General features: G+C 38.5%; 1 protein-coding gene across 1 annotated transcript in view; it reads right to left on the bottom strand.

Moving 5' to 3' along the window:
* SYDE2 (synapse defective 1, Rho GTPase, homolog 2 (C. elegans)) overlaps positions 1 to 15,232 on the bottom strand; it is a 36,488-nt gene extending 21,256 nt beyond the window's left edge. The window contains exons 1-2 of the mRNA XM_004679530.2: positions 14,470 to 15,232; positions 3,914 to 4,594 (exon numbers count right to left, since the gene is read on the bottom strand). Of these exons, the coding sequence (XP_004679587.1) occupies positions 3,914 to 4,594; positions 14,470 to 15,217 (1,429 nt within the window). The 5' untranslated portion in view covers positions 15,218 to 15,232. The remainder of the gene's footprint in view (positions 1 to 3,913; positions 4,595 to 14,469) is intronic.
* Between the last annotated feature and the right edge of the window lie 12,705 nt (positions 15,233 to 27,937).

Below are 27,937 nucleotides of genomic sequence, written 5' to 3' on the forward strand. Positions count from 1 at the left end.
AGAAACAATACAGGAATTTTTTTATTACAATTTTCAGTTTTCATGAAGAGTGCAACATTTGAATCTTTTAAAATTTTCCTCTGTACAAAAATATGGTTTTTTAATGTTATTTTTATTCAAGCTTACAATAAAAAAATTTTTAAGTATAAAAAGGTATGAATAAAGTAAACAAGAACTTAAATCATACTACCAAGGAATTAACTATTGTAAATACTGCGGTGATAATAATTTTAAGAGTAGTTTATTATTATTTAATTAACATTTAATTATTACTAAAAATAACACCAGCCAACTTTATGGAGCTTGACAAAGTATGAAAAATTAATTCAATGTGTGTTATGCACAGACCCTCATATAATCCTTATAATAACCCTATAAATTAATATGCTATTAGCACTCATTCTCCAGATAAGAAATTTCATGCACAGACATGTTTAATTTGTCTAAGATCACATAGCTGGTAGGTGTTAAAAGCAGGATTCAACCTTGGTATGGGCTTTCTGAACCCATGATCCTATATGCTTTCAGTCAGCCTTTCAACCCTTTAAAAAGTTTTCTAACCATATATGCATTGAACTGCTTTTTAAAGGCCTTTCCTTAGCTATTATCAGAAGTTAAAGTATTTTACTTAATTTTAAGCTTTCACTGATTCAGTTTTAAAAGTATATACAAAATGAGTTAATTTCATTGTTAAATTTAAGACTGTACCTAGCAAGTTTTCAAAATAATAAAGCAAAATGCAAATACCTTTTGAAAGCTAACATTATATAAATTTCCAACTGTTCCTACAAAGAAATAACCTAGGAAGGGATGATAGACAAACTGGATAAAAGGTCAGCTTTATTATGATGAATGGAAACTGGACTTTGGTGATGAGCATATGGAGTATACAAACACAGTTGCTGATACATAAAAAATTTGTACCCCAGAGCTTCTACAATGTTATAAACAAATTCTACTTCAATTAATGAAAACCAACCTAGTATTGTCTCAATTACTTAAATTATTTAGTTAAGTGAGTTTTTAAACTTTTAACTATTCCATATAAAGATCCCTAAGGATCCTAATTCAGAGACTGCGCTATATAATACTACATTTCACAATTAAAATGAGAATATTATTTCAAATATTACTAGATTAAATGGTCTTTCTTTAAAGTATTAACATAATATTCTCCCTCTAACCTCTCTATGTCTCTATGTGCCTTAAAGACAAAGAAGTATTTTTTTCTTGAAACAAGCTATTTTAAGTATGCCTGCTGAGTTTTTCTGGTAAGCTACTAATGAGAAATGGAGTTTTGATAAACTAGACAAAGCAGTTCCTTGTACTGTAAATTGTAGTGCAATTCTACTGACTTACTTACTGATCTAAACCATTCTATAGAAATTAGAATGTTTTAGCCTATTTTGTTATGGCTTAAAAAGGCTATCCAGTATATAAATTGCTCTAGATTATTAAAGAGTTAATCTAACATCGTGGCCTTTTTTTTTTACACATTATGAATTAAATATTTCCTACTAAAATCTTAGCTAATTATTAAAATTAAATACTGTAAATGTTAACTTTTGCAATCAATCCTGAATTTCTTAAAACAAAAATGCTTTTTTTTAAATAAAATCCAAGAGCTAAAATATTACCACATTCAACAATCACCTAATACTAAGTCACAATTTATATTAATCAAATGACACTCTAGCTATATGGGGAAAGCACAAAATAAAAATCTTTAAATATAAACTTATGAACTAGGCAAGAATCAAGTTAAATTGACCAGAATCAAACTACCAGCTTTCTGCACATAGAACAGTAATGGGGACAGAGCAGAATATCAGTTTTTGCTGAATAAATTTATTAATCAAACAACCAGTTGTTAGTTCCTATAAACTGGTAAGCCTTTTAGGAAATACAACATAGGAACTACTTATAATAGTTCCCAGCTATAAAGAGCAGTAGTGATATCAATAATTGATCCTAATGAAGCAAAATAGATTCTGATGAAGATCACTACAATGTAGTGGAAACAGTCTATTAATACCCTGCATTAGTAACTGCTTAAATATATTACAGCATCTTAATTAAACATTATAAAGGTTGGGAAATAACATTAACCTACATGAAACAATAAAAGACGAAGATAACAAGTGAAAATAAAAGAAACAAAAATTGCTCACTATGAATACAACTACATAAAAGATACACATTTGGAGTTAATAAGCCAAAACAAATCACAAAATGTTGGAATGATAGAAACATTGTCATTCATATTAAATTTAAGCTTTCCTATTTCTTGATCAAAAAATTATTTTAGAATTTCAATATTCTGTGTCTACTTCTATACAGCTTTCTGCCAATATTGCTAAAGAAATCAGATCACAGTAACCTACGTGATCAATCCTACCTGATGAAACATATAAACTTTCTAAATAATTCCTTTAGCCAATTTAGGATTGTGCTTACTCTATCTTAACACTATATTTAAGAGAAAAATGATATTGAAAAAGGAGACAATAAATGGCAATAATACTAAACTTCTAAGTTTTAGAGTTTTAAAAAATCACTCTTTCCAGGTTCACAATTTGTCACAAACATACTAGTGTTGAAGACAGCAATTTAAATCAACGTGTCTGTCACTTTAGAGATGCTAACTTTCTAACTTTGCTCTTATCTCCCTCTTGTCTTTTCAGCCCCATTCCACACCCACAACTATCTGCCACATTCCTACAAGCCTTTCCTATCACTCCACCCAAACCAAAGCCAGTAGTCCAAACTATTAATTTATTTAGTATTTGTTTTTCTCCCATCAGATAACAAAGGAAAAACACACTCTGGGAAAAAAAAAAAAAAAGTATACAATTAGAAAAATACACACATATAAATTTTAAAACTTTCAATCCTAAAATCCAGGGAAGAAATAAACATTTCCAGTATAGCTGTTAAGTTTCTTTCAAAACTGACATCATAGATTGCACACTCTTTTGTAATTGGCTTTTTTCTCTTAGAAATGTAACATTTACTCTACTTCTGCATATCCCTCAGAAAAAAGGACTCAAATGCAAGTAGTTTATTATAAAGTACAGAAATATTAGCTAGCAAAAGAAAAAAGTAATGGAAAAATTCAAGATGAATTGTAAAGCTACTACCACTAAGGGCAAATGGAGTTTAGCCTCATGAGAAAATTCTAGGAAATAATGTAGCATTATTTCACCCACCGGGCAGTCCTGTATCAGCTCCTATCAGTGACTGGTTAAGGAGCAGTCCCAGACTGTCCTGCAGGGACAAGCACTAAGACTTCAGGCGCATCCTCAGATACAGATACAGACACAGATATTTGGAAGTGGGCTGTCCCCATTCAAATAAGTAACAACCCAGGCAAGACAGAGATAGTGACAACATTTGTTACACCCTATATCTTTCAATGTGTTGTGTCATTTAAAACTTTATAAATTAAAATGACTTAACATACAATGAACTGTTTTCTATTGAACATTTGATATTTGCAACTAATCATGCCTTATGTGCTATTTCCTAGGTAGTGTGTCTGGGACTAACTTTGAAAGGCATCTCATCAGAAAATCTGAGGTGACTAAGGAAGACTATAAACCATCAGGCTGAACTATATGAAATGTTTTCTGTAGATCAAAAACTATGGAATATCACCAATTTCATGTAGTTCAACTAAGAGAAAACTACTATCTCAAAGGAGCAAAATACTAAAAGCACACCAGATACAAAACCAAGTCTATAATATAAAATCATGTATATAAAAGTATTTAAAACCTTGTTGAGTTTTCTTTATTTTTGTGAAAACATTTACTTTGCAAAGAAAAATGCATAACTACAATAGATACCTACATTTACTTTTACCTACTGCCAAAGAATAAAAAAATGGAAGCTGATAGATGACTATTTTTACCTGCAAAAGGAGATTTCAACATAGGACTGCTCTCCATTGTGCCTTCTTGTGTCTTGGGTCCAAGCCTCTGCTTATACTGTTGTACAAGCTCTGTGGAATGTATGGAATCTATAGGATTCATTTCATTTGACTGTGTGTTCTGAACATCACCAGTATGTTCAGAAAAACAAACCAAGTCTTCAGTATGATGCTCTCCTTTCACTAGGTCACCACCAGACAATACTCTCAAGCTGACAGCAGGAAACTTGAGAACAGTAGAGTTAGCTTCACCAAAACTCAAAGCATATTCATCATCTTCAGGAATAGGGTTGTACCATATTTCTCCTTCATCATCAGCATCATTTTCCTCATTAAAGTCTACAGGACAATTTCTTGATAATGAAGAATTTGTAGAATTACACACAACATATGTACAATATTCTTCAGATGACTTTAGGAGTGGTTGTGATAGCTGATGTTTAGGAAGAGAGACACGTGGGATGGATAAGTGACTTAGATCTTGGCATTTCTTATTTTCTTCTTCCAAATTAAAAGATCTCAGAGTACTCTGATACAGCCAATTGCGCTTCTTTGACACAGTGATGCTATTAAGCGGTTTATGACTTCTGAATCCAATATTATCCTTCAGGTCTTCAAGTTCTCTTCTCTGCATTGAAGACCCATACACATTTTCAAATAAATCTGTTTCAAGTAAAAAAGGAAGGAAGAATATAATAATGTCAGGTAGGCCAGAAAAGACATGTCACTATAGTACTTCTTAAAATACTATTTTTAAAAGAATAAAATATGAATCACATGGAGTGATTAAAATTGAGCCAGAGAATTTCTGGATTTCCTACCTAAAAATAATTTTTATTATTTAGAAGACAGATTGCTTGTATATACACCATAAGAATCCTAAAAGAAAGGATAAACAAACTCTAAGATTTTGCCTTTATAAACATGATAGTGCAAACAAAGCCTTATAGTAGGCAAAATTTACTTTATAAAAAACTGCTATAGAATTTTATATACAGAATGACTTTAACATTTGAATAACTTGGATTTGCTACTACAAGAACCAGTTTTCAGAACACATAAGCAATATTCCTATATTTTCTTTTTTAAAAATATTTATTTTATTTATGCATACAGGAGCTGGAGTGTAGGCCAGATGTGTGGGAGGTGAGAGGATTCACCAGAGACAGAGTTGGGAGCAGAACAGGCAGATCTACTGAAATAACACCATTGAGGGGAGCAGCTGGTGAGACAGGAGAGGTCTGCTGTGCCATGTGTGTCAGCTCCTTGGTCTGAATCAAACTCATAAACTCAAGTCGCAGTGGCTGCTGATAGATTGATAGTGCTGATACTTACTCCTAGGCCCAATATTCCTATATTTTCACATAAAAATTAACTCTGAAAAAAATCTTAAAAATAAGTATACCTTGGGCCCTCCCTGGTGGCGTAGTGAGTTAAAGCACAGCACTAAGAAGCTTAAGCCACTTCCTCATGAGTTCGATTCCCGCCTGCCCCGAAGAAGATCCACATGCGCAGCAGACCTCTCCTGACCTGCCCGCTGCTCCCCTCAGCAGTAGACTTCGTCGATCTTGCCTGTTCTGCTCCCGCTCTGTCTCTGGTGAATCCTCTCACCCTCCGCATCTCTGCCTGTACCTCAGTTCTGTATGAATAAATAAATCTTTAAAAAAAATGGAAAAAAAAAGTATACCTTACTTATTACTAAGTGTATTACTACTACTTACCAAAATTTCAACCTAACCTTTGTTTCTTAACCATGTAGTACAGTAGCATCTTATATAGCTAAGTTATAAATATCTAAGGTAAAAATAAAAATAAAAATCCCTTAAGACCCCATATTAAAATTGGACATCTTGTCTCACAGTAAGTACAACACGAGCATTATTAATGAACAGGCAAATATTAAGCAGTAAGAATAAATAAGTGAACAAAACAACTAGTGCCCTGAAGGAATTCACAGTGCAATGGAGGACATCAAATATTTAATATGAGCATGTGTTAGTATAATGTGACAAGATTCTAAATATATACATAGTATTCTAGGTATACTATACACACACACATATATATAACATTTATTCCATATAAAAAGGAAAAATGTTTTGGCTTCCAAAGACTTACATAGAGCAGGTTTCAATGATAAGTCAATAAGCTAAATTAATATACTATTAACTAGTTTAACTTACACAGAGATAATTAAAACAAAACAATATTTTAAAAAATGTAACACCATGCCAACTTAATAAATTATGTAACTATGGTGTTATGCTACTCTCTCTTGCTCTCTCCCCCACTCCTCTCTCTCTATATATGTATATATGTATATATATAATAGTCTAATAAGGTGTAAGGTGGTAATAGCTTACACTATCAGGTGCTTAAAGACAAACAAAAATATAGGTTTCATTATCAAGGCTTTGAGCAATCTCCCTTCTACTGAAAAAAATCTTTTAAAAAAAAACCATAAATTTGTCTTTTTTTTAAATCCTAAACATTATTCAACTAAGCAGATTAATTTTTTAAAAAATTACAAAAAACAACCTTAGGGAACTCCCTGGTGGTGCAGGCGTTAAAGGCACAGTGGTTTGGGCAGCCACAGCAGCAGGAGTTCAATCCCGGGCCAGGGAACTGATCTCTCCTGTCCTGCTGCTCCCCTCAGCAGTGTATTTCAATAGACCCACCTGTTCTGCTCCCCACTCTCTCTGCTGAATCCTCTCACAGCCCCTGCACCTCTGACCTGTGCCCCAGTTCTGTATGCATAAACAAATAATTCTTTAAAAGAAATAATAATGACAAATATGGTCAAGATATTAGCTCTCGGCTTACAGTTTAAACCAGACTAACCTTAAAATCCATGTTCTTACCCACCTCCCCCACACCATACTACCCACTGCAAGTAATACACAAATAATCCTCTCTGTATTTAGTAATATCAATCTAGCTAACCTCATAAAAGAGTGGCTGCTGGTAAGGATTAAGTGAGATAAAGTTCTAAATACTTTGAAAATTACATAGTACTACTCAAAAGGTAACTTGCCCATATAGTGGTGAAATACTCAAGCTGATCTTGCGTTCTCACCTACCATATCATAATAAAGGTGGATGGCAAATAAAAGAGGCTGCACTCGGATCTCTCTGGTGGCGCAAGGGTTAAGTCTCAACAGGACCAAGATATCACCAGCCACTGCTGCAAGAGTTGGACCACCAGCCACGCAGCAAATCCACCAGGTTCAGCTGACCTCTCTCTCCTGCCTTATCAGCTGCTTCCCCTCAGCAGTGTATTTCAATAGATCCACCTGTCCTCCCCATTCTGTCTCTGGTAAATCTTCTCACTCCCTGCTCCTCTGGCCTACAGCCCAGTTTTCTATGCATAAATAAAATCAATCTTTAAAAAAATTAAAATAAAAGAAGCAGCATGCAAAGCAAACTTCTGACTCCAAAGTTAGTAGTAGTACAATAGGATACTTGGGACCAAGGGACATCCAGCTCCACCCTCCCCATTTAACATCAAATCCTGTAACATTTTCAATGAATATCCTGCACTGATTTTGTTTAACTCACGAAAACCTAAAGATTTAAGTGTCTTACTTCGGTTCTGATTTCTTTACACTTAAAATCAAGAACTAAGGGCCTCCCTAGTAGCGCATTGAGTTAAGTCTCAGCACTATCAAGCTACCATTGCAACTCAGAGCTCCACCCCCAGCCAGGGAGCTGACCCATATGGCACAGCCCACCTCTCCTGTCTTGACTCTTGCTCCCCTCAGCAGTGTATTTCAGTCTGTTCTGCTCTCCACTCTGTCTCTGGTGAATCCCCTTATCTCCCCCCCCAACCCCCCACATCTCTGGCTTACACCTCAGCTCTTGTAGACACAAATAAATAAATAAATCTTTTTTAAAAATGAAGAACTGAACATCAAAGTATATCAGGAATCATTTGGGTTTTTTGCTTTTATTAATTATATCCATTTGCTAAGTATAATAAAGTATAAATCTATTTCACATTTAAGCCCAAAAGTACTATTATTGAACAGTATTTTAGAGATTCACAGGATATTATGTGCAGTTTTGACACAACTATAACTTTGAAGCAAAAGCATAAGATAATACAACTCACAATGACTACAAGCCACATCTTTTTCTCACATGTTTCAAAATTTTATATAGACACATTGAGTCCTGTTAATGTTTTTGACATACACAATAAACATGCTTCTACTTGTACTACATTCCAAGGGACTATAATGAGTAAAATAAAGCTACCAGCCACTATATTTAAGCAAATTGGATGCTTTTCTTGATATAAGCACTTAATGAATATGTAATCATAAAAAGACTAATTACACAGTGAGACACAATGCAACAATTTTCATGAAACTACAAACTACAAACACTTGAAACCAAATAGTCTGGTTGCTCTTGCAGAATATTTCAAAATACATGAGACTGAAGTTTAAAGTTAGAATAAATAGATACATTATTGTAATTTCTGATAAAGGCCAAATGTATTCAGTTACTAAAGCTAAACATAAACACTTATTTGGGGCAGTCTACCTTACTTGGACAATTCTTCATAAACATTTAAAGAACTTCAAGTATTTGAAGTATTTAGATGCAATGTAAATTTCATAGAAATCTGAAGCGTTCCCTTTCCTACCCTTTTTTATGTTAAAATTAACATTATAATTTTAATTTAATTTAACATAAATAATTTTAAATTGCCTTTATTTTCAGAATGTACATATGTACTGAAAGACACAAAAATGTATAAAAGTGTGCAAAATTGCAAATCAAAAAAGTTTTTATTCTCTTTCAAATATACGTCACATAGTACAATCAGTGGAGTCTAATTAGATTATTTTACTTTGAAAATTTGTAAAAGTTGTTAGAAGTGGCAATTTAAAAATATTTCCACTCAAAAAATATTGTAAATAGTGGTGAAATACTCAAGCTGACCTTGTGTTCTCAACTACTATTTCATAATAAATCTAGATAGCTTATTACATTAAACATTTAACTAGTGTCCCAGCTCAAAATCATCAGCAAGCTTTCTGAGAAATTAGTATTTCAACCTTTATGGAAAGTGTGCACAGATCTTTCCATAACTTTAGAATTTCTACAGCAGAAATAAACTATTATTTTTGCTCATTTCTCTTTAAATAAAAGTATAGATAAATAAAGCTGTTTTTATGTACATGAAGACACAATGGTAGGCCCTCCCTGGTGGTGTGACAGGTGCACAGCACTATGAAGTGATGGCAGCCACTACAGCATGCGTTCGATCCCTGGCCAGGGAGCTGACTCACATGGCACAGCAGACCTCTCCTGATCTGCCCACTGCTCCCCTCAGCATTGTGTTTCAGTACATCTGCCTGTTCTGCTTCCCACTCTGTCTCTGGTGAATGTTCTCACCCCTTGCTCCTCTGGCCTGCACCCCAGTTCTTATATTCATAAATAAATAAATCTTTCAAAAAAAAAAAAGACAGAATGGGAGATGTGGACCATGGCCCCCAACACAGCCCAGGTCAGAGGCAGCTCAAGCCCCATGTTGAGAACATGGCCTAAAGAAAAGTATTCTTATGAACAATATATTAAATTTAAATATACACAAGGAGCTCTCCTTATAGAGTCAAACCTGGAAGTCCAGATGAAATGCTAGAACAAACTGACTCATTAGGTATGTAGATATGTAGGTAAGTAAGTAGGTAAACAGACTAACATGCTGACAGACTGACTTTCCCACTAAGCCTAGCTGGGGAGAGGGGTAGAATGAAAAGAAGCATTTTTTCTATCTTTTATTTTTCTTCCCTTGTGTCTCACAATAAAAAACTCTAAGAACACAGAGAAAACACAGACTTTTTCTAGAAAACAGAAAGAAAACGGGGAAAAAGCATAAAAGAAAAATGAGCAGAATAAGTATCTCTAAAGGGCAAATCTCTAGCTCAATTCCCAAAGCTCTCCAAGTCAGTCCTCGCAACATTTCACTCTCTTTCTAGAACCCTAGTGATCTGGGGTAAGGCAATTCTCACAAAGCCTACTTGCTTTTCTCTTGTTAACAGCTAAGTGCCAGGCATGGTACCAAGTGGATTATCCTTTTTCATCCTCACAGCATCCTGAGACAGGCTACATAGCATTGAGTTACTTGTCCGAGGTTACAAGTTAGGTAAGTGGTAGAGTCTAATCAGAAACTCAGAGTCAGTATTCTGTTAACAACTATCCTACCTGGCTTCCTTTCTTACAGACCCCCCCCCAAATCTCATTTTTATTAGTACTTGCTAAGATCAATATGGAGGTAAGTACTTGTCACATTAAGTAGTAGGTCTAAATTCATACATTAAAACTGAAGCAGAAAGCACTCAGTTGCTTTGCTCCAACAGTAATTACTTTAAGTACTAAGAATAAGAATTGTAGAATATTTTTTCAAAACATTAATAAATACCGAAAACAGAAGATTGGGAGCATTGAGAAGTCCTGACACTGCTCAGTGAGAAGTCCTGACACTGCTCAGCATCTACACTGTTTGTTAAAATGCAGAATTTCAAGCCTCACACTAAGTCTGTATTTTAACAAGATTTTCAGGGCATTTATATGAGCAATAAGCTTGAAAAACACAGCTCTATAATTGTGAGCCATACTTTTTGAATGACAAGGATCTAAAAAGCAGCCTTAGTGGTTCTCAAAAAATAAAATCCACTTAGAAACGTAGGGCTTTCAAGTCAGCACACCACTTTCTGATTAATTTGTAATTCTCAGTTTTCCTGCCACCAACAACTCCAATGGCAACCAAAGGCAAAATTCACAGAACCAGGCCCTCCCTGGTGGCGCAGCGGGTTAAAGCACTGCACTAAGAAGCTTAAGCCACTTTCGCATGAGTTCGATCCCCGCCTGCCCCGGAGGTGACCACATGGCGTGGCAGACCTCTCCTGACCCGCCCGCTGCTCCCCTCAGCAGTGTACTTCGTTGATCTGCCTGTTCTGCTCCCCACTCTGTCTCTGGTGAATCCTCTCACCCTCCACATCTCTGGCCTGTACCCCAGTTCTGTATGAATAAATAAATAAAAATCTTTAAAAAAATAAAAAAAAATAAAAAAAAAATAAAAAAATAAAAAAAAATAAAAATAAAAAAAATAAAAAAATAAAATAAAATAAAATAAAATAAAATAAAAAAAAAATTCACAGAACCAAAAAGAGAATTTACTTCCAGGGTTACATCTGCAGAATTTCAGAGAGGGATTTAAAGCTTGAAGATAGTCAAAACTTATATGCCTACTGTTACTTGTCTTGATGAGGGGAAATGCACAAAGAAATTTGTTGGAAAAATTCATATTAGGCAAAATTTTACTTTTGGTAAAGGCACATTAATTTTTTTCTTTCACAGGTCATGTAGTAGGAAAAGTTGAATCCAACTAAGCTAGCTGATTGTTTTTTAAAGCAATAACAGGACAAAAATAGTTCATCTTAGTGCTTTTGAATTTATTTGAGTACTACATGCTAATTAAAACATTTATGAAAACTCATTAAGAACTACAGTTGGCAAATATGAGAATTCCTTCCTAATCTTAAGACTTGCAGAAACTTGACAATATTTACTACATGTAATGACTTTAGATTTCTTAAATAGTCATCTCAATTAGGAACAAATTAGCCAACCTGTGAATATACATACCCAATGACACCAAATTACTGACATTGTTTATTATACTATCAAAAATTTTAGTGATTCTTAGCAGGAACCAGAAATCAGGGGGCCTCCCTGGTGGCACTGGGGTTAAGTCTCAAACTATCAGACACTTACAACCCAAGTTCAATCTTGGGCCAGGGAGCTAACCCACATGGTACAGCAGACTTCTCCTGTCTTGCCAGCTGCTCCCCTCAGCAGTGTATTTCAATAGATCTGCCTGTTCTACTCCCCACTCTGTCTCTAATGAATCCTCTCACCTTGCCATACTTCTGGCCTATACCACAGCTCTTGTATGAATAAATAAATATTTTTTAAAAATAATGTTGGCTTCCATTTGTCATATGTTCTCTGAATTTTCCAAAATACCTAAGTAGATTAGGTATTTCTAATTCATTATTGTTCAGTAATAAATCCTAAGTATAAATGATAATGTATAGAAAAATGTAAACATCTTTAAATACAATCAAGATTCTTGGCTACTAAACATCTTTAAATACAATCAAGAATGCATGGCTTCATATGTCTTAGAAAAGATTATTTATTATAATCCAAATAACAGCAACTTGAACTAAATAAACATTTTAAGGTAGAACTTTCAAACGAATATCACAATGACTTAAAAAAATGTACTAAAACCTATGCTAGGATTCTCCCATCTTCCTAGCAACTTTGAATAACATCCCTTTCTATATCTTATTGAAATGCCAACCACTTCTTTCAATCCAAGCATCTTCATACAACTAATTGGACCAAACCTCTAAAGAATTTTATGAGTCTCTTTGACCTATATGTATAGGAGTTTTAGAGTCATAGAAATCTGTGTGTGAAGTCACTTAATAATTAAACCCATATAAGATTGTAACAAAACATAGACTAGTTTGACTAACAACTAGTCACCACTTTCCCCTCTGTGTTTTTGATTGTTGCTGATGTTGCTAAATGACAGTTGTCATTCTTCCACTAGGGAGTCAGAGAGTAGTGATAGAAGATTACATGATAACCAAAGTAAAAAGCCAGAATGGTTTAATAAGTTTAACTCACCTTCATTATTAAACAAACAAACAAAAAAAAGCCTTTCCAAATCTACACTAGACACATATTACACAGGTTATATCTTTCCTAAAAAGTAAACTGAAAGGAAATAATATCTAAAAAGTTGTTTAAACCAGAACTTAGCTAAGCTTTTCTTAGATTTTTAAAGTACTATCATATATTAATTCTAATATTTCATTTTAATTTCCCTTAAAGTTAGTATCATTTGATTCACTTCCTAACAAAAAAAAATCAAAGAATTAATTGTTTTGACATTTATTATACTTAACAAATGTTTGAATGTTTGCACCACAACTGAGGACATTAAAAGCCATCAAATGGTAAATGTTTAACCTCTGCAACAAAAGGGCAAAAAATTTCAATATTTGACTAAAGTTTTATACACATTTGTGTTATGGCTGAAATTTAACTATCTTATACAGAGTTGACTAAATCAAGATCAGAGAAGTAAAAGTATAGTGGCAATAAAGTCTGGTTATGATATGCTACTCGTGGAAACACATTTTCATAGGTTGAAAGCATAGAATACAGTTCCCTTCACAGCATATGTGCATTCTACAAACCTTTTATATTAAAGGAAATGGAGGAAAATTGGTGGTGGGGGGTTATTTGTCAGGTATGGATTAGCAATTTATAGATTTTTTAAGAAAAAAACTGGTTTGTATACTGTAAATGAAACATTTGTTTTGTCCCTGTTGTGTGATTAGTTTTGTGCACTTTGTTTCTGCCCACTGTATCGTATTTTATTGGTTAAACAAAGCTAATATGTATAAACCTGGTCTTGTAGGACCTGTAATTCTAACCAGAGAAACTGCCAAGTACTGTGACTACTCTTTAGATTTCAGCATTTAGTCTTCGTGTTTACTAGAAGTCTTTATATTAAAGAGTGTAGCTCAAAAGATCAAGTTGGTTTTGGATCAGTTTGAAAGTAAGCTTTCAGAAAAGATTTTTTGTTAGTTACAACGTAATTAAGAGCTTTCTAGAACTGGTGACCAAAGGCATCCTTGAAAATTAAAAATCACACACATAAAAAATAAGGAGTTAACTCCTATCTTAAGGTCAAATATACTTAAGTTTACAAATGACTTAAATGTCTGCACTTTTCTTTTTCTTTTTGACGTTTTCCTTTTGACTACAATACAGAAGGGTTATTGATTTTCCACAATAAAAATCTTACTCTGTAGAGGTTTTGAGAGTGGGTGTGTGAGAGGGAGAGAGGAGGAAAACCGGTGAGGAGTATGTGATGGGCTACCTGAATAAAGAGAAAATTTACTTAAGGTAGTTAGGGTTTTGGGTTTTGGTTGTGTGTGTGTGTGCCTGTGTGTGCAAGCGCCTGGGAAAGAAAAGGGAAAAAAGTTGTAATGAGCAAGATGACTGTTTATGAAGCCCATAAAGTTATTCTTGGATCAAATTCAAACTCACAACTCCACAAAAGTCTCCACGGATTTGCCTAGAGCTACAAAGAATAAAAAATCAAGGCAGCACCGCCCATCTCTAAACCTACTAAAAGTGTGTGGTGAACTTAACCTTTACTCAAAGTGGCGCTTAGGAGTAGGCGTACGGGTTCTTGAAGGAGAAAAAGCAAAAGCCCAAAGTTCCTCGAGCCAGAGTGCTAACACACACACACACACACACACACACACACACACACACGGTGACTGCATTAAAGCCTTGAACGCATTAAGTAGCCCTTTGGTACCAGCTCTTGGCTGTCTGCAAAAAACTTAACTTATTCTTCTCACTTAAACAGAAGCCTCGTCGATCAACATCAAGGCTCTAAAAGTTAGCATTCTGATTGCAAAGTAGCCTACCTGTCAGCGTAATTCTTTGATCTGGAGCAACGGAGAGCACCTGGTTTTCACGCATTTTCAAAGCGGCCAGACTGGGAGAGGTTGCCTGCTCTCCCGTGACTTTGGGGGGTGTCTCCCGGGCGCGACCCTTCATCCCCAGGGACAGCAGCCGTCCTTTGTACATCCACTTCTGCAGCTTCTTGACTGTCACCGCGGGAGGCTTGAGGAAGGGGAGCCCCTCCTGGCCGTCTCCTTTGCAGCTGCGTATCACAGGGGTCCCCGCAGGATCCCCGAATGAGCTTCTGGAGGAGCAGCCTGGGTCCTCGGAGCTGGGAGGCAGGAGGCCGGAGGGCGCCGTGGCCCCCGCGCTGCCTCCGCTCCAGCCGTCCATCCTGCCTCCACGTGGCGGGGGCTCGTCCAGATCCTCCCGCGGGCCGCACCTGATCCAGCTGTCGCTCACCCACCGCTGCAGCGGAGGCGGCTTGGCACCCTGTCGGAGGCTGTCGAGGCTTCTGCTGTAAGGCAGCCGCATCCGAGAAGTCCGCCGGCGGCCTCCCCCCGACTCCCTCCAAGGCGACCTGGGCGGGGACACCTGCTGCCAAAGACAGCCGCCGCCTCCCCGCTCCCAGCCTAGGGGGCAGGCTCGGCGGTCCGCCGCGCCGCGGGGGGAAGGCTGCTGGCGCGGAGCCCGGGCTCCAGCAGGGCAGCCGCGGTCCGCCCAGCCCCGGCCGCCCCGCCGCGCGCCCGAGTCAGGGGGCAGGTCGTGCATGGCCTGGATCAGCAGATAATAGGCCTCTCGCAACTGGGTCTGCAGCCTGCCAGTCTCCAGGCGGCCGCCCTCCGCCCCCGGGGAGGAGCCCGCCACTGGGGGAGGCGGGGGCCACCGCCCCGCCTCCGCCCCCTCAGGCTGAAGCGCGAACCGGTCGCCGGCGGGCAGGTTCTCGTAGTAGTCGGCGTCGTCGTCCTTTTCTTCGCTGGCCTCTGTACCCCGCGGAGCGCGCAAAGAATCGCGCGTGAGCCCGCGGCCCGGGGGGGCGGCCTCCTTCCCGCCGTGCTGCTGAGGCCCCAGCGCCCCCGCCCGCTCCGGGAGCCCTCCCGGGACCCGCGCCGGCGGTGGCGGCTTCAGTCTCAGCCCCGCTCCGCTTGCATCCTCGTGTAGGGGGACGATCGCAGCACCCCCGGAGTCTCCCTCAGCTGCGGAGGAGGCCGCCACCGTAGCTGCCGCGGCCGCCCGGAGCCCGAGCCCCCCGGTAGCGCGGAGCCCCCGCCTCCCCCGGAGCCTGGACAGGGTCCTCCTCAGGGGGTCCGCCATGCCCTCCGCCTCAGCAGCCTGGCTCGCCCCGGCCCCGGGGAGAAGTGCGATCCCCGCTGCGGAGAAAGCTGCGCTCGCGGAGGCGGCTCCCCATGACCCGCGCTAGCCCTCGCGGGCTCCTCACATACTTGGCATAACTCAGCCGCGGAAGGGTGGGGGAGGGCGGCGCCGCCGCAGAGCGCATGCCCCGGAGCCCGGGCCGCGACGGGGCGTGCGGGCAGCGAGCTGCGGAGCTGGGTTACCCCCGTGGGTGCGGACGCGGGCGAGGCGGAGGCGCAGGGAGGGAGGTGGGAGAGAGGGTGGGTCCGTCCAGCGTCGGGGTGCAGTTAGAATGGAACGCAAAAAAGAACGAGTGGGAAGGGCAGTGGGCGCTGGACTGGCGCCTGCAAAGTTTGAGTTAGGGAGACCAAGAAAGGGAAAGTGCCCTCCTGGCTGCCACCCCACACCTTCCCCCTTGCCACCATTGCTTGAGGCATGTCTAAGCAGCAAGTCCTGGCTTGAGAGAAAACAAAGATTGTTTTGACGGACAAAGTGTTAGTACAGGTGTATCTCACTTAGTGCAATGTGTACTGGAAACGTCTTGAATCGCTTTAATTGCGCGGGGAGTTACCTCTTTAAAGGAAATTTTCAGAGATTCCTTATCAGTAAGAATCCTCTTGTCCAAAAAAAAAAAAAAATCATCCTTGGGTCTCTTGAAACCCTATTTTCCATCCTCCATTTAATTCGTGCTAAAATAAAATTCTGATATCACCAAAACTTTTAAAATGGAAATGTAAATATCACAGTGCCCTCCCAATCACTGCCATGACAAGTCATTTTAATTAAAACAATGAGTTCAGAAACCAGTGCACTGAAATTGAGAAGCAATATTGTTTGAAACTACCAACATTCTTAAAAATATTAAATCCCGGCCCTCCCTGGTGGCGCAGCGGGTTAAAGCACTGCACTGAGAAGCTTAAGCCACCTCTGCATGAGTTCGAACCCCGCCTGCCCCTGGAGGTGACCATATGGCGTGACAGACCTCTCCTGACCCGCCCGCTGCTCCCCTCAGCAGTGTACTTAGTCGATCTGCCTGTTCTGTTCCCCACTCTGTCTCTGGTGAAGCCTCTCACCGCCCCTGAGCCTCTGGCCTGTACCCCAGTTCTGTATGTACAAATAAATAAATCTTTAAAAAAATATATTAAATCCCATGTTCTATGTAGCAGAAAAGTACCTCCTGTTGCCACCGATCAATGGAGCTATCCAATGATTGGGCTCAGTTACATTTTTTAATGTTTAAATGTTAGAAAGGACCTTTGAATAGCACTTTAATTCCTTGCGCAGTACCTGCACTATCAAACGCTCAAGAACTATTTCTTGAATAAATGAGTGCTTGCAAAACTGAGCAAGTTAGCCCTGACTTGCCCTAATTCTAACTTTATTTCTTTAACTTCTTTTTTGTACACCATTCAAAGTTTCGAGTCTCTAAAGGTGCTTTGATCTTTCTTTTTTAGTACTTATTCTTTGCCTCCTGTAATAATTTTACTTGCATCTTTATTTGCAGAAGGCTTACCCATCCTTGGAGACACCAGTCAGCTGCCTTTTCTCTGAATGCATAGGTGGTCTCTCAGATGGACATGATCTCTCATTCTTTCAAACTCGTTTAGTATTTTATTCATATCTTCTCATAGTATATTTATTGTTTTTGTTTTGTTTTATACAAAGCATGCCCTATCTTCCTTACAAGAAAATTCATAAATCCCTTGAGGGCAGAGATAATTTATAATTAACTTTTTTATTCCGCAGAGTATGTGTAAGCATAGCATTTATATATGTTTGTGATGAATAAGTATTTTTTAACTAACATCAGTTTTAATCTAGAGGAAACAAATGACTTTAATTTCCAGTCTTTTACCTAGCTCTCCATTAGACCATGCTATTTGTGTTAACATCCTTTCAGTGATGAATAAGGAACAGTTTGTTAAATAATCTTAATTTTAATCTCAGAAAATGCTATGAAGTACTACACTATAATTTACATACATTAGTATTTATAGTTCTATAATATTTTTTCCTTTGGAACAAGGCCATTTAGTGAATAGTCAAGGCATAAAATTATGTCCCAGTGAAATATTCCCACAGGAAATGACTGATAGTAAAGCTGCCAATAATAGTCTCTATAAACACAATTTGATCTCTATCTCAGAAATTGTTTCCATTCCAACTCTAGGTTACACAATCATTTTATTCTTTGTAGTTTACATAGTTGCTAAGAATACCATCACTTACATACGTATGAAAAAATGAATAGAAAAAATACAACCTTGAAGGTCTCAATTCATCCTTAATTCAACTTGTCAACAAGTTGAGGGGTTGTAAAACACATTGGCCAAGATAAAATACTGTGCATTTCTCAGAACCAGCTCCCTTACGGCACAGCACAACTCAACTTAATGCAACTATAGAGTAGGGAATGTTCTATCACATAAATTCAGAATGTAAAAGACATACTTGGTTGGGTCGCAAGAGAAATTAATGTGACCGTTCTGGATATATGACACTACTAAAAATAACCTTAAAAACACAAATCTTATTCTTCTGTATGTGCATTATATTTCAATAAATATTGAACAAATAAATATGAATAGACAACCTTACAAAAATAAAACCTTAAGAAAACAGTGTCCACAGAACTTGCATTTTATATATATATATATGAGATATATGTTATAATTAAGACAGTGACAAGATAAGAACATAAGCTATTATTTTTTTAAATCCTTTTTGTTTTTGATCAGTTTATACTCTATTCCCCTTCTTATCTCAATTTTCATATAGTTGTAATTGGCAGATTCCCATTTAAATTGGGGGATGGGGATACATGTTTGCAGCAGCATTTATACTTATTTCTCACTGACTTAGAAATCACTTTGACACCCCATGAATTAGCAATTATGTGTTAGCACTGTCACAAAAGATGCAACAATATGAGTTAACAGGGTTCCAGTAAGGCAGGGAGCCAAACTAGAGATGGGATAAGACTGACTCAATTTGGGAAACGGGGCAGGGAAACAGGGCAGGTTGCAGCAGAGGTTAAGTTTAACAGTAATAGAAGGGAACTTCTATATATGTTACGGTAATTTTCTAGGCAATTTAGAATTCATTTCTGTCTCAATGGTACTCAGTCTTTCATTATATTCTTAGTGGTAACAAAGGCAAATTTAACTCTAGCATTTGGGATGTCCTCAATACAGCAGTGCTTACCCATCTTTTTTTTTTTTGTATAGAAGAACTGGGGTATAGGCCAGAGGTGTTGGGGGTGAGAGGATTCACCAGAGACAAAGTAGGGCGCAGAATAGGCAGATTTACTGAAATACCCAGCTAAGGGGAGAACTATGGGAGATAGGAGAGGTCTGCTGTGCCATGTGTGAGTTAGAAGTCATAATGCTGAGATTTCACCAGTAGGCCACCAGGGAGGTCCAATCAGGAAAGCTTTAACACTGTTTAAATATTCAGCAATACTGAGGAATTACTGTAATTTTAAATACAAATGTTTCAAGTTCTTTATCTTTTAGAGGTAAGTTTTAAAATATTGGTAAAATGATATGCAATTAAGAATTTGTTTCAAAATAATTCAGAAGGAAGGACACCGGGGATGTAGGAAAGTGAGGATGAGATTTGAAAATGAGTGCTATGTACAGGGGACATTGTGGTACAGTACCTCTAATTCCATACAGTTTTTTCACAGTGTTTTTAAATTCACATAGACCAACTTTTAATGCTGAATCCCTCCAAAAAAGAACAGAAGAATATTATTTTTAATTACCTAGAAGAATATTACATCAACACTGCTAGAATTTTAAAGACTATGTGACTATCATGCTTCTACCAATTTGTTGTTCTTTTTTGTTTGTTTGTTTTGTAAAGATTTATTTATCTATGCATACAGAACTGGGGTATAGGCCAAAGGTACGGGGTGGGAGTGTATGTGAGAGAATTCACCAGAGACAGAGTGGGGAAGAGACAGGCAGATTGACTAAAATATACTGCTGAGGGGAGCAGCAGGTGAGACAGGTGAGGTCTGATCCACGATGTGTGTCACCTCCCTGGCCTGGGATGGAACTCATACTGAAGCAACTGTGGATAGTTTCCTAGTGGTATGCTTTAACCTTTGTGCCACCAGGGTGGGCCCTATCAATTTGTTCTTAGGGAAATAAAGTGTTGTGTATGCACACAACAGTTTGGTACATGAGTAGTCACTTTTTCTTTCTGGAGGTGTCTACTTGCAAAACTTTCTTGATTTGTCTGATGAGACAGCATTAACAAAAAAGGAAATGTTTGTTTCATGAAATACAAATATGGTTCAAGCAGCAACACAATTCTTTTGTACCATATTTTAGGAAGATGTTTTCTTGAGAGTGAGTTTTGTTTAATCATAGAAATATAAAGGACTGGAAATTTTTTCTAAGAGGATGATAGCGAAAATAATGCTTTTTTGGTCTATTTTCTTTTTCTATTTTTTCCTTCTGAAAGGTCCCATTTTAAGTCTGACCAACTGGAGAATTATCCTCCTGGTGAAAGTGATGTGTGTTTGCATATGAGTTATTTGAGATATAACTGACATATATTAGTTTTATGCATACAACTAATGATCTGGTAGCTGTATATATTGTGAAAGTCCATGGAACATCTACCAACCTGCGTGGTTACAATTTTTTTCTTTTGCAGAGCACTTTAATAATCTACACTCTCTTAGCAATTTTCAAATATACGAAGTAATATTGTTGACTATAGCCACCAGGCTGTACATTATATTTCCAGTTTGTTTCTTTTATAAATGAAAATTTTGTACTTTTGACACCCTTTTACCTATTCAACCTTTGTACATATTTGAAAACTTCCCATAACATTGTTTTTCATTTTAATAGGAAAAATACTTTTAAAATAAATCCAGGCAATTACTAGCATAACATAGCTTTGAAGGACATAAGAAGATATTGATATCCAAGAACTATAATTCTAGTCCCAAACTGAAGTGGTATGGTAGAATATATTTGAAAACAGACAGACTGGTTTAAATCTTAACTGGAGTAATCATATATACAAAAACCCCGACTCACAAAAGCGAGTTCTTTATCAATTCTAAAGTCCGTCCTCCTAAAAATCCAGAGCTTTTAACATGAATTAAAGTATCCCACTTCCTGTCTCTGCTTCTTCTAGTCATTTATTAATTTCATTAATGTTAACATTTCCTTTATTAATTCTACCATTTCTTTTATTACTTTGATAATTTTGTTACTTACAAACAGGGTCTGTCTAATTGCTCTGGCCTGAATCCCTAAAAATCTTATGACCCAGTCACCCTGGTAGCCTAGAGTGTTAAGTCTCAGTGTTAACACCATGATGTAAAGACCTGAGTTTGATTCCCCCACCCCACCCCACCACACCCTCTCCTGTTGCCCATTGCTCCCTGAAATAGCTTATTTCAGTAGATCCACTGTTCTGTTACCCATTCTGTCGCTGGTGAATCCTCTCAACTCCCACGTTTCTGGACTGCACCCCAGCTATTGTATGCATACACAGATAATTTTTTTTTAAAGATTTATTTATTTATTCATACAGAACTGGGGTACAAGCCAGAGATGCAGAGGGTGAGAGGATTCACCAGGAACAGAGGGGGAGCAGAACAGGCAGATCAACGAAAGTACACTGCTGAGGGGAGCAGAGGGCGGGTCAGGAGAGGTTTGCCACACCATGTGGTCACCTCCAGGGCAGGCGGGGATCGAACTCATGTGGAAGTGGTTTCAGCTTCTTAGTGCAGTGCTTTAACCCGCTGCACCACCAGGGAGAGCCAAACAAACAATTTTTAAAGTAAAATAACAATAATAATACATTCTTTAAAATCAACCACCCCAAGCTCCCTATTCCAGAGTCATACATTATGCTTTGTCATCACCAAAAACTTCGAATTCTCCAAACACACTTTCCTGTTTTCTAGCTCATTCCCTCCAACACCCAGACTCCCTCTTTGATGCCACTAGCCCTTCAGCCTTTCCCCTCTCTTCTGCCTTTTCTTCCTCATGCTTCCAGTTTAGACAGCAAGGTCCTCCAAAGTTACGCCCAGTATACATACCTAACTCTCTGGTCCCCCTTGCCCATTGTCCTACTCACTTAGGAAACCTCAACTCTGTTTAAAATGAATGTTCCCATACACTTTGCATTGATAATTGGATGACTTCATGCTGCAGAGGAAAACACCCTCACAAATCTCAGGTAATCCCTTTGTGCTGTGAGATACTCAGATACACATTCTGAGCCCACCCATTCTATTGTCTCTCAACTGTCTGGCAGCCCCCCCACCCCCCCACCTCCACACCCGCCCCCATCCTCAGTTATCTCCTTCCTTTCTGTTACACTGAAATGACTGAAACACTCAGAAAACTTTCTCATCCTTCCACTACCAAATATGCTACCAGGTAGCATTATTTATACTTTGATACTGGCTCCCCAAGACCCTACTGCCCCTCCCCTACCCCTCATCACTGATGAGCTCCCATTGTGCCTGACTGAGGCTGACTCTGACTTCCTCTCTGCTCTCCTTCATCATCCTTCATGCTTCTCAGGCACACCAAATGTTGCTTCTGAGCCATTGTGTTTGCCCTTCCCTCTGCCTGAAATGATTTCTGAATGAGTTACTTCCTTCCTTCATTTAGTCTTACTTCACATGTTACCTCTTCTGTAAGTCCTTTCCTGACCACCTAACTAAAATAATACCCCTGGCACTTCCTACCCATTTATTTTGTTTTCTTTTTTTATCATTTAACTTACTATTTCATATAACATTAGATATGTTTATTTATTTATGACACCATCCCTCCCTCCCTATGCCATAATCTCTCCTTGCAGAACAATCTTAGCATGTATAGGTGCCCTACATGTTTGTTGAAGGGATGTGTGGTTTTCGTGCTCAAGAGCAAGTTAATGTATATTTTTATTTCCTCTGTGCTAAAATTGGTTTATTGTTATTTTGCTAAGTATTGGTAGAAGGATCAAAGAAGATAATAGTCAAGATAGATTAACCTTGAAAGCATTATACAAAGTGAGTGAAGTTAGGCACAAAAAAAAAAAAAAACCCACATTGCTTGATTCCATTGATATGAATTGCCCAGAATATGCAAGTACTTGGACAAAAAGTAAATCAGGAGGGGAGGGAGGAAGGAAAAGAGTTATAATTGCTAATGTGTATGGATTTCTTTTTAGTGTAGTGAGAATACTCTAGAATTGGATTGCAGTGATGGTTGCAAACCTCGTAAATGTATAGGGACAACTGAATTTATACATCTGAAATTTAAAATTGTACTTCAATTTTTAAAAAGGGGAGCACTATTTTTCCTGCCCCTTTATCTTTAACTATATTCTCAGCTAATAGTTCTAGAAAATCTCAATGAAAAAACTGTTTGCGTTTTGGGGGGAAGAATTATGTTATTTATGCATACAAAAGCTGGGGTACAGGCCAGAAATGGGAGGGCAAGAGGCTTCACCAGATTGGGGGGTAGAGAGGGGATTGACAGAGTAGGGAGCAGAACAGGCAGATTGAAATATACTCCTGAAGGGAGTAGCAGGCAAGATAGAAGAGGCTTGCTGTATCACATGGGTCAGCTCCCTGGCTGGGGATGGAACTCCAGCTGCAGTGGCTGTAGATTACATCATAGTGCTGAGAGTGAACCCTTACACCAAGAGGGAGGGCCATGCAAAAATGTTTTGTTTTATTTATTTATGCACACAGAAATGGGGTACAGGCCAGAGCTGCAGGGGTAGTGAGAGGATTTACCACAAACTGGGGAGCAAAAAAGGCAGATCAACAAAGTACACTGCTGTGCCATGTGGATCTCTTCCGAAGTGGGGATAGAACTAGCACTGAAGTGGCCAGAGCTTGGCTCATCTTCACAGTGCAGCACTCCAACCCCTCAACCCACTAGGTCACCAGGAGGGCCCATGAAAAAATTGTTTGTTTTTTTCTAATTAATTAATTTATTTATTCATACAGAACTGGGGTACAGGCCAGAGATGCGGAGGGTTAGAGAATTCACGAGGGACAGAGTGGGGAGCAGAACAGGCAGATCGAAGAAGTACACTGCTGAGGGAGCAGCGGGCAGGTCAGGAGAGGTCTGCCACGCCATGTGGTCACCTCCGGGGCAGGCGGGGATCGAACTCATGCAGAAGTGGCTTAAGCTTCTTAGTGCTGTGCTTTAACCTGCTGCGCCACCAGGGAGGGCTGAAAAAATGTTTTAAGGAAACATTTAATTGAAGGTTAGAGATGCAAATAAAAATAGCTTTCTGAAAACTTTCACTGGACGATTGCTATTGAAAATCAAAAATGCTTTCACTTACGGAGATAATATAGGTGAACCTTGAAAGCATTACTCAATGTGAGTAAAGTTAGACACAAAAGATTATACATTGTTTTTTCAGTAGAGCTTTTAGTGCTGTGTATTCAACAACCAAATACCAACAAATACTAATGTCTTAAAGTCTACTTTTCTCTATCAATTACCAAATTAACTCAAATCTAGACTTACAAAATTAAATAAGCAAAAAGATGTTGCTGACCCCCTCAATCTCTAACTACCATCAAGCAATCAAAAATAAAAGCATTTTCACCATTTAGAAATAACAACTTTCTTTCCATTCCTAGTGAAAACTATGTTTCTCTCATGTAAACAACACCAAAGAACATTATTTACATTTAAAAGCAATAAACTCCTGAGAAAAACCATAATTATACTGTAAGAGAGAAGTGAGTAAACACATCTTTAGCCTTTGTATTCTTCCACTGGAATATTTTCTCTAAGGTGCAGGGAAAAGAGTAACACATTGCCTAACATTTTAGAACAGTAGGGAACCAGTTTGGGGGGAAAACACCAGCCAATAGTAGTCTAATTTCTAACCTGATTAAAATTGTCATCCAATTACTCAATTATATATTAAAAGGGAATTTTAGGTTAGTACTTATTTCTTAACTATTTCAGGTAATCCAGAAGGAATGCTACACTCTTTACACTACAAAATCTACACCCACTTTCATAAGAACACATGCCACTCTTTTTTTTTTTTTTTTAAACTGGGAAAGTTTTGTTGTATTTATTTATTTATTTATTTAACAGTTGTTGTTTTTTTCCATCTCAATTGTAATCCCCACGGGTTTCCATCACCAAGTCACCTGTGTGCCATCACCATAATCCCGTGCACTTCCCTCCCCCCCCCTTTTTGATCCCATTCCCCACTCCACCCCCACAGAATGTCTCTGGTATATGGTTGTTCATTATTCTTGTTATTTTCTCGCCTGGTCCATTATACTCCTGCTATGAGTGAAACCATCCGGTATTTTTCTTTCTCTTTCTGGCTTATCTCACTAAGCATGATCTTTTCCAGCTCCATTCCATCCAAGTTGCTGCAAAAGACAGAACACATGCTACTCTTAATAGTTTTACTTTAAAATATACCAGTTTGGGGTTTTTTCTAAGTAAACAACAAGAAATTTTTAAAAGATTTTTATTTTTATTTATTTATGCATGCAAAAACTAGAGCCTAGGGCAGAGTTGTAGGGTAGGGAGGAGTCACCAGAGACAGAGTGGGGAGACTGATGAAGTACACTGCTGAGGGGAGCAGCGGGTGGGTCAGGAGAGGTCTGCTGTGCCATGTGGGTCAGCTCCCTGGCCAGGAATCGAACTTGTGCTGCAGATAGCTTCATAATGCTGAGACTTAACCGCTTGTACCACCAGGGAGGCCTAAATAGCTTCTTAATTGAGAGAGCTAAGTCCTACAGACCCATGACCAACACTGTGATGATCGATGGAGTGGCCAGTACCCTGTGAAAACAGTAGTTATTCTGAAAAAATTGAAGAGGACCTTCATGAAAAGACACCTGTTAACACACATCTACAACAGAGTCCAAACTCAGTGTCCACCACCATCAGGAAGGTTCTGCCAAGGCATATTCCAATCCAGGGGAGAGCAGCCAGAGAAACATGTCTGCCTGTTAAAGACAATAACTGATTTCTTAGCTCAAAGAATGAAGAATAACAGAAAACCAACCCTTGTCTTTGTTTTGTTTTTCTCTATTAACCTCTTGCCTAAGGAGGTGAGGGAGGACAAAACCTGTATAAGCTAACTCTGGGTGGGTCACCCAAATAAGTGTTCTAGTCCCAGTGTTTGATCTCTGACCTTGAGAGAGTAGTGCATACAACCTGTTTTCAGAACAAAAGAAGGCTCAGTAACATAATTTTAAGTAATCTATTATCAGTCTCATGATCCAAACAGCTAATATCTAAGGTGATCATCAAATTCCTTTCTTCCCTGATTTTTCATCATTATTGTCTCAGTGTCAACATAAACCTCCTGAATGTTATAAACAATGCAGTCTTTTTACTCCACCTCTACTGTGATTCTCACCAAATGCCTTTGGGAATGCGTAGATCAGAGATTGTGATGACCACACTCACATCTGATAGCTGAGACTCCGAAAAGGAAAATCATTTCATCATGGTAATTCAGGCCTGGGAAGATGCAAGTCCTGTTCTAATAAAATGTCCTTCAGGCCCTCCCTGGTGGCACAGCGGGTTAAAGCACTGCACTAAGAAGCTTAAGCCACTTCTGCATGAGTTCGAACCCCGCCTGCCCCTGGAGGTGACCATATGGCGTGACCCGCCCGCTGTTCCCCTCAGCAGTGTACTTCGTAGAACTGCCTGTTCTGCTCCCCACTCTGTCCCTGGTGAATCCTCTCACCCTCTGCATTTCTGGCCTGTACTCCAGCTCTATATGAATAAATAAATAAATTAATTTTTAAAAATGCCCTTCATAAACCATTTCTTTAATCTCATGAAAATAAAGCTTTCTTTAAAATCACAGATAATTTAGAAAATATAGAACAAAGGGGAAAAAACTTCACTTACTTCCTTCTTCCCCCCACTTCCCCAGTCATAACTATTAAAACAATTCACCTATCCATGGAGGCTAGTTGCTGGGAAACCCTTTTTCCATGTTTCTGTGATATAAGAAGTAATAATACTCTGATAATACAGAACAATCATCATAGAGTGGGACATTTTATTATATACATCAAGACGCTATTTGTTCCAGTGTATTTGATCTAATATGTCTGAGAGAGAAGTGAAAACTTTTTTGAAAACAATGAATTCAAATAATCCATGCTGCTTCCACTGGCAGGCTTTTTAAAATTACTTTTTAAAAATGCTTTTCATTAAATGCACAAGTTCACTAATCTGAAAACTTTTTTTTTTAACTATGCAGACCAGTCGGCAACCTCGTAATTACATACCCAAAGATTGTTCAAATAAAAAGGGAACAAAGCTCCTAAACAAAGTTCAATGCCTAAGTCAAGACTGCCTGGAGGTATGAGAAGTTTTATGTCTCTGTTTACCACATGAGTAGATTAAATAAATGCATATTTAATATATGAATCATAGGTATGTTTGGTTCACATGTAACAGACAGACGCAAGAGAATTCTTCCTCTGATAAAATTTTGAGCATACACCCACAGGTTCAGATAGTTTCCCCTAGAGTAAGTCATGACAAATGCCTTGAAGTATCTATGAAACAAAAGGTGAACTAGAATTTGAAGTGTTGTGGTTCTGGGTAAAAGTCTACCCTATCTCTTAATTACAACACAGAATACATTAAAAAATACATATGAGAGGCCTCCCTGGTGCCTCAGAGGTTAAGTCTCAGCACTATGAAACTATCCACAGCTGCTGCAGCAGTTCAACCCCCCAGCCAGGGAGCTGGCACAGCAGACCTCTCCTGTCTCGCCCACGGCTCCTCTCAGCAGTACATTTCAGTAGATCAGCCTGTTCTGCTCCCCACTTTGTCTCTGGCCCCCCACCTGTCGCCTAAACCTCCACTCTTGTAAGCACAAATAAATAACCTTTTTAAAAACATATACATATATAAGGACTTTGACAAGTACACAGTGGCAGTTGGATTGGAGAAGACCAGCATTTATAAGACCACCAAGTTAGTGGTGAATTTGCCTTTTTGTTTTGTTTTGTTTTCTTTCAGTATCCCAACAAGAATGCAATGTAGTCTTCACTCTGGAAGTAACACAAGGACCCAGAAAGGAGGAAAGCCCTCTTTTTCCCTTTTCGACATAGGAGGCAACTCCTGATGCTTATAAAAG

The sequence above is a fragment of the Condylura cristata genome, unplaced genomic scaffold (assembly GCF_000260355.1).
Source record: "Condylura cristata isolate star-nosed mole 26May11 unplaced genomic scaffold, ConCri1.0 scaffold00008, whole genome shotgun sequence".
NCBI lineage: Eukaryota > Metazoa > Chordata > Mammalia > Eulipotyphla > Talpidae > Condylura > Condylura cristata.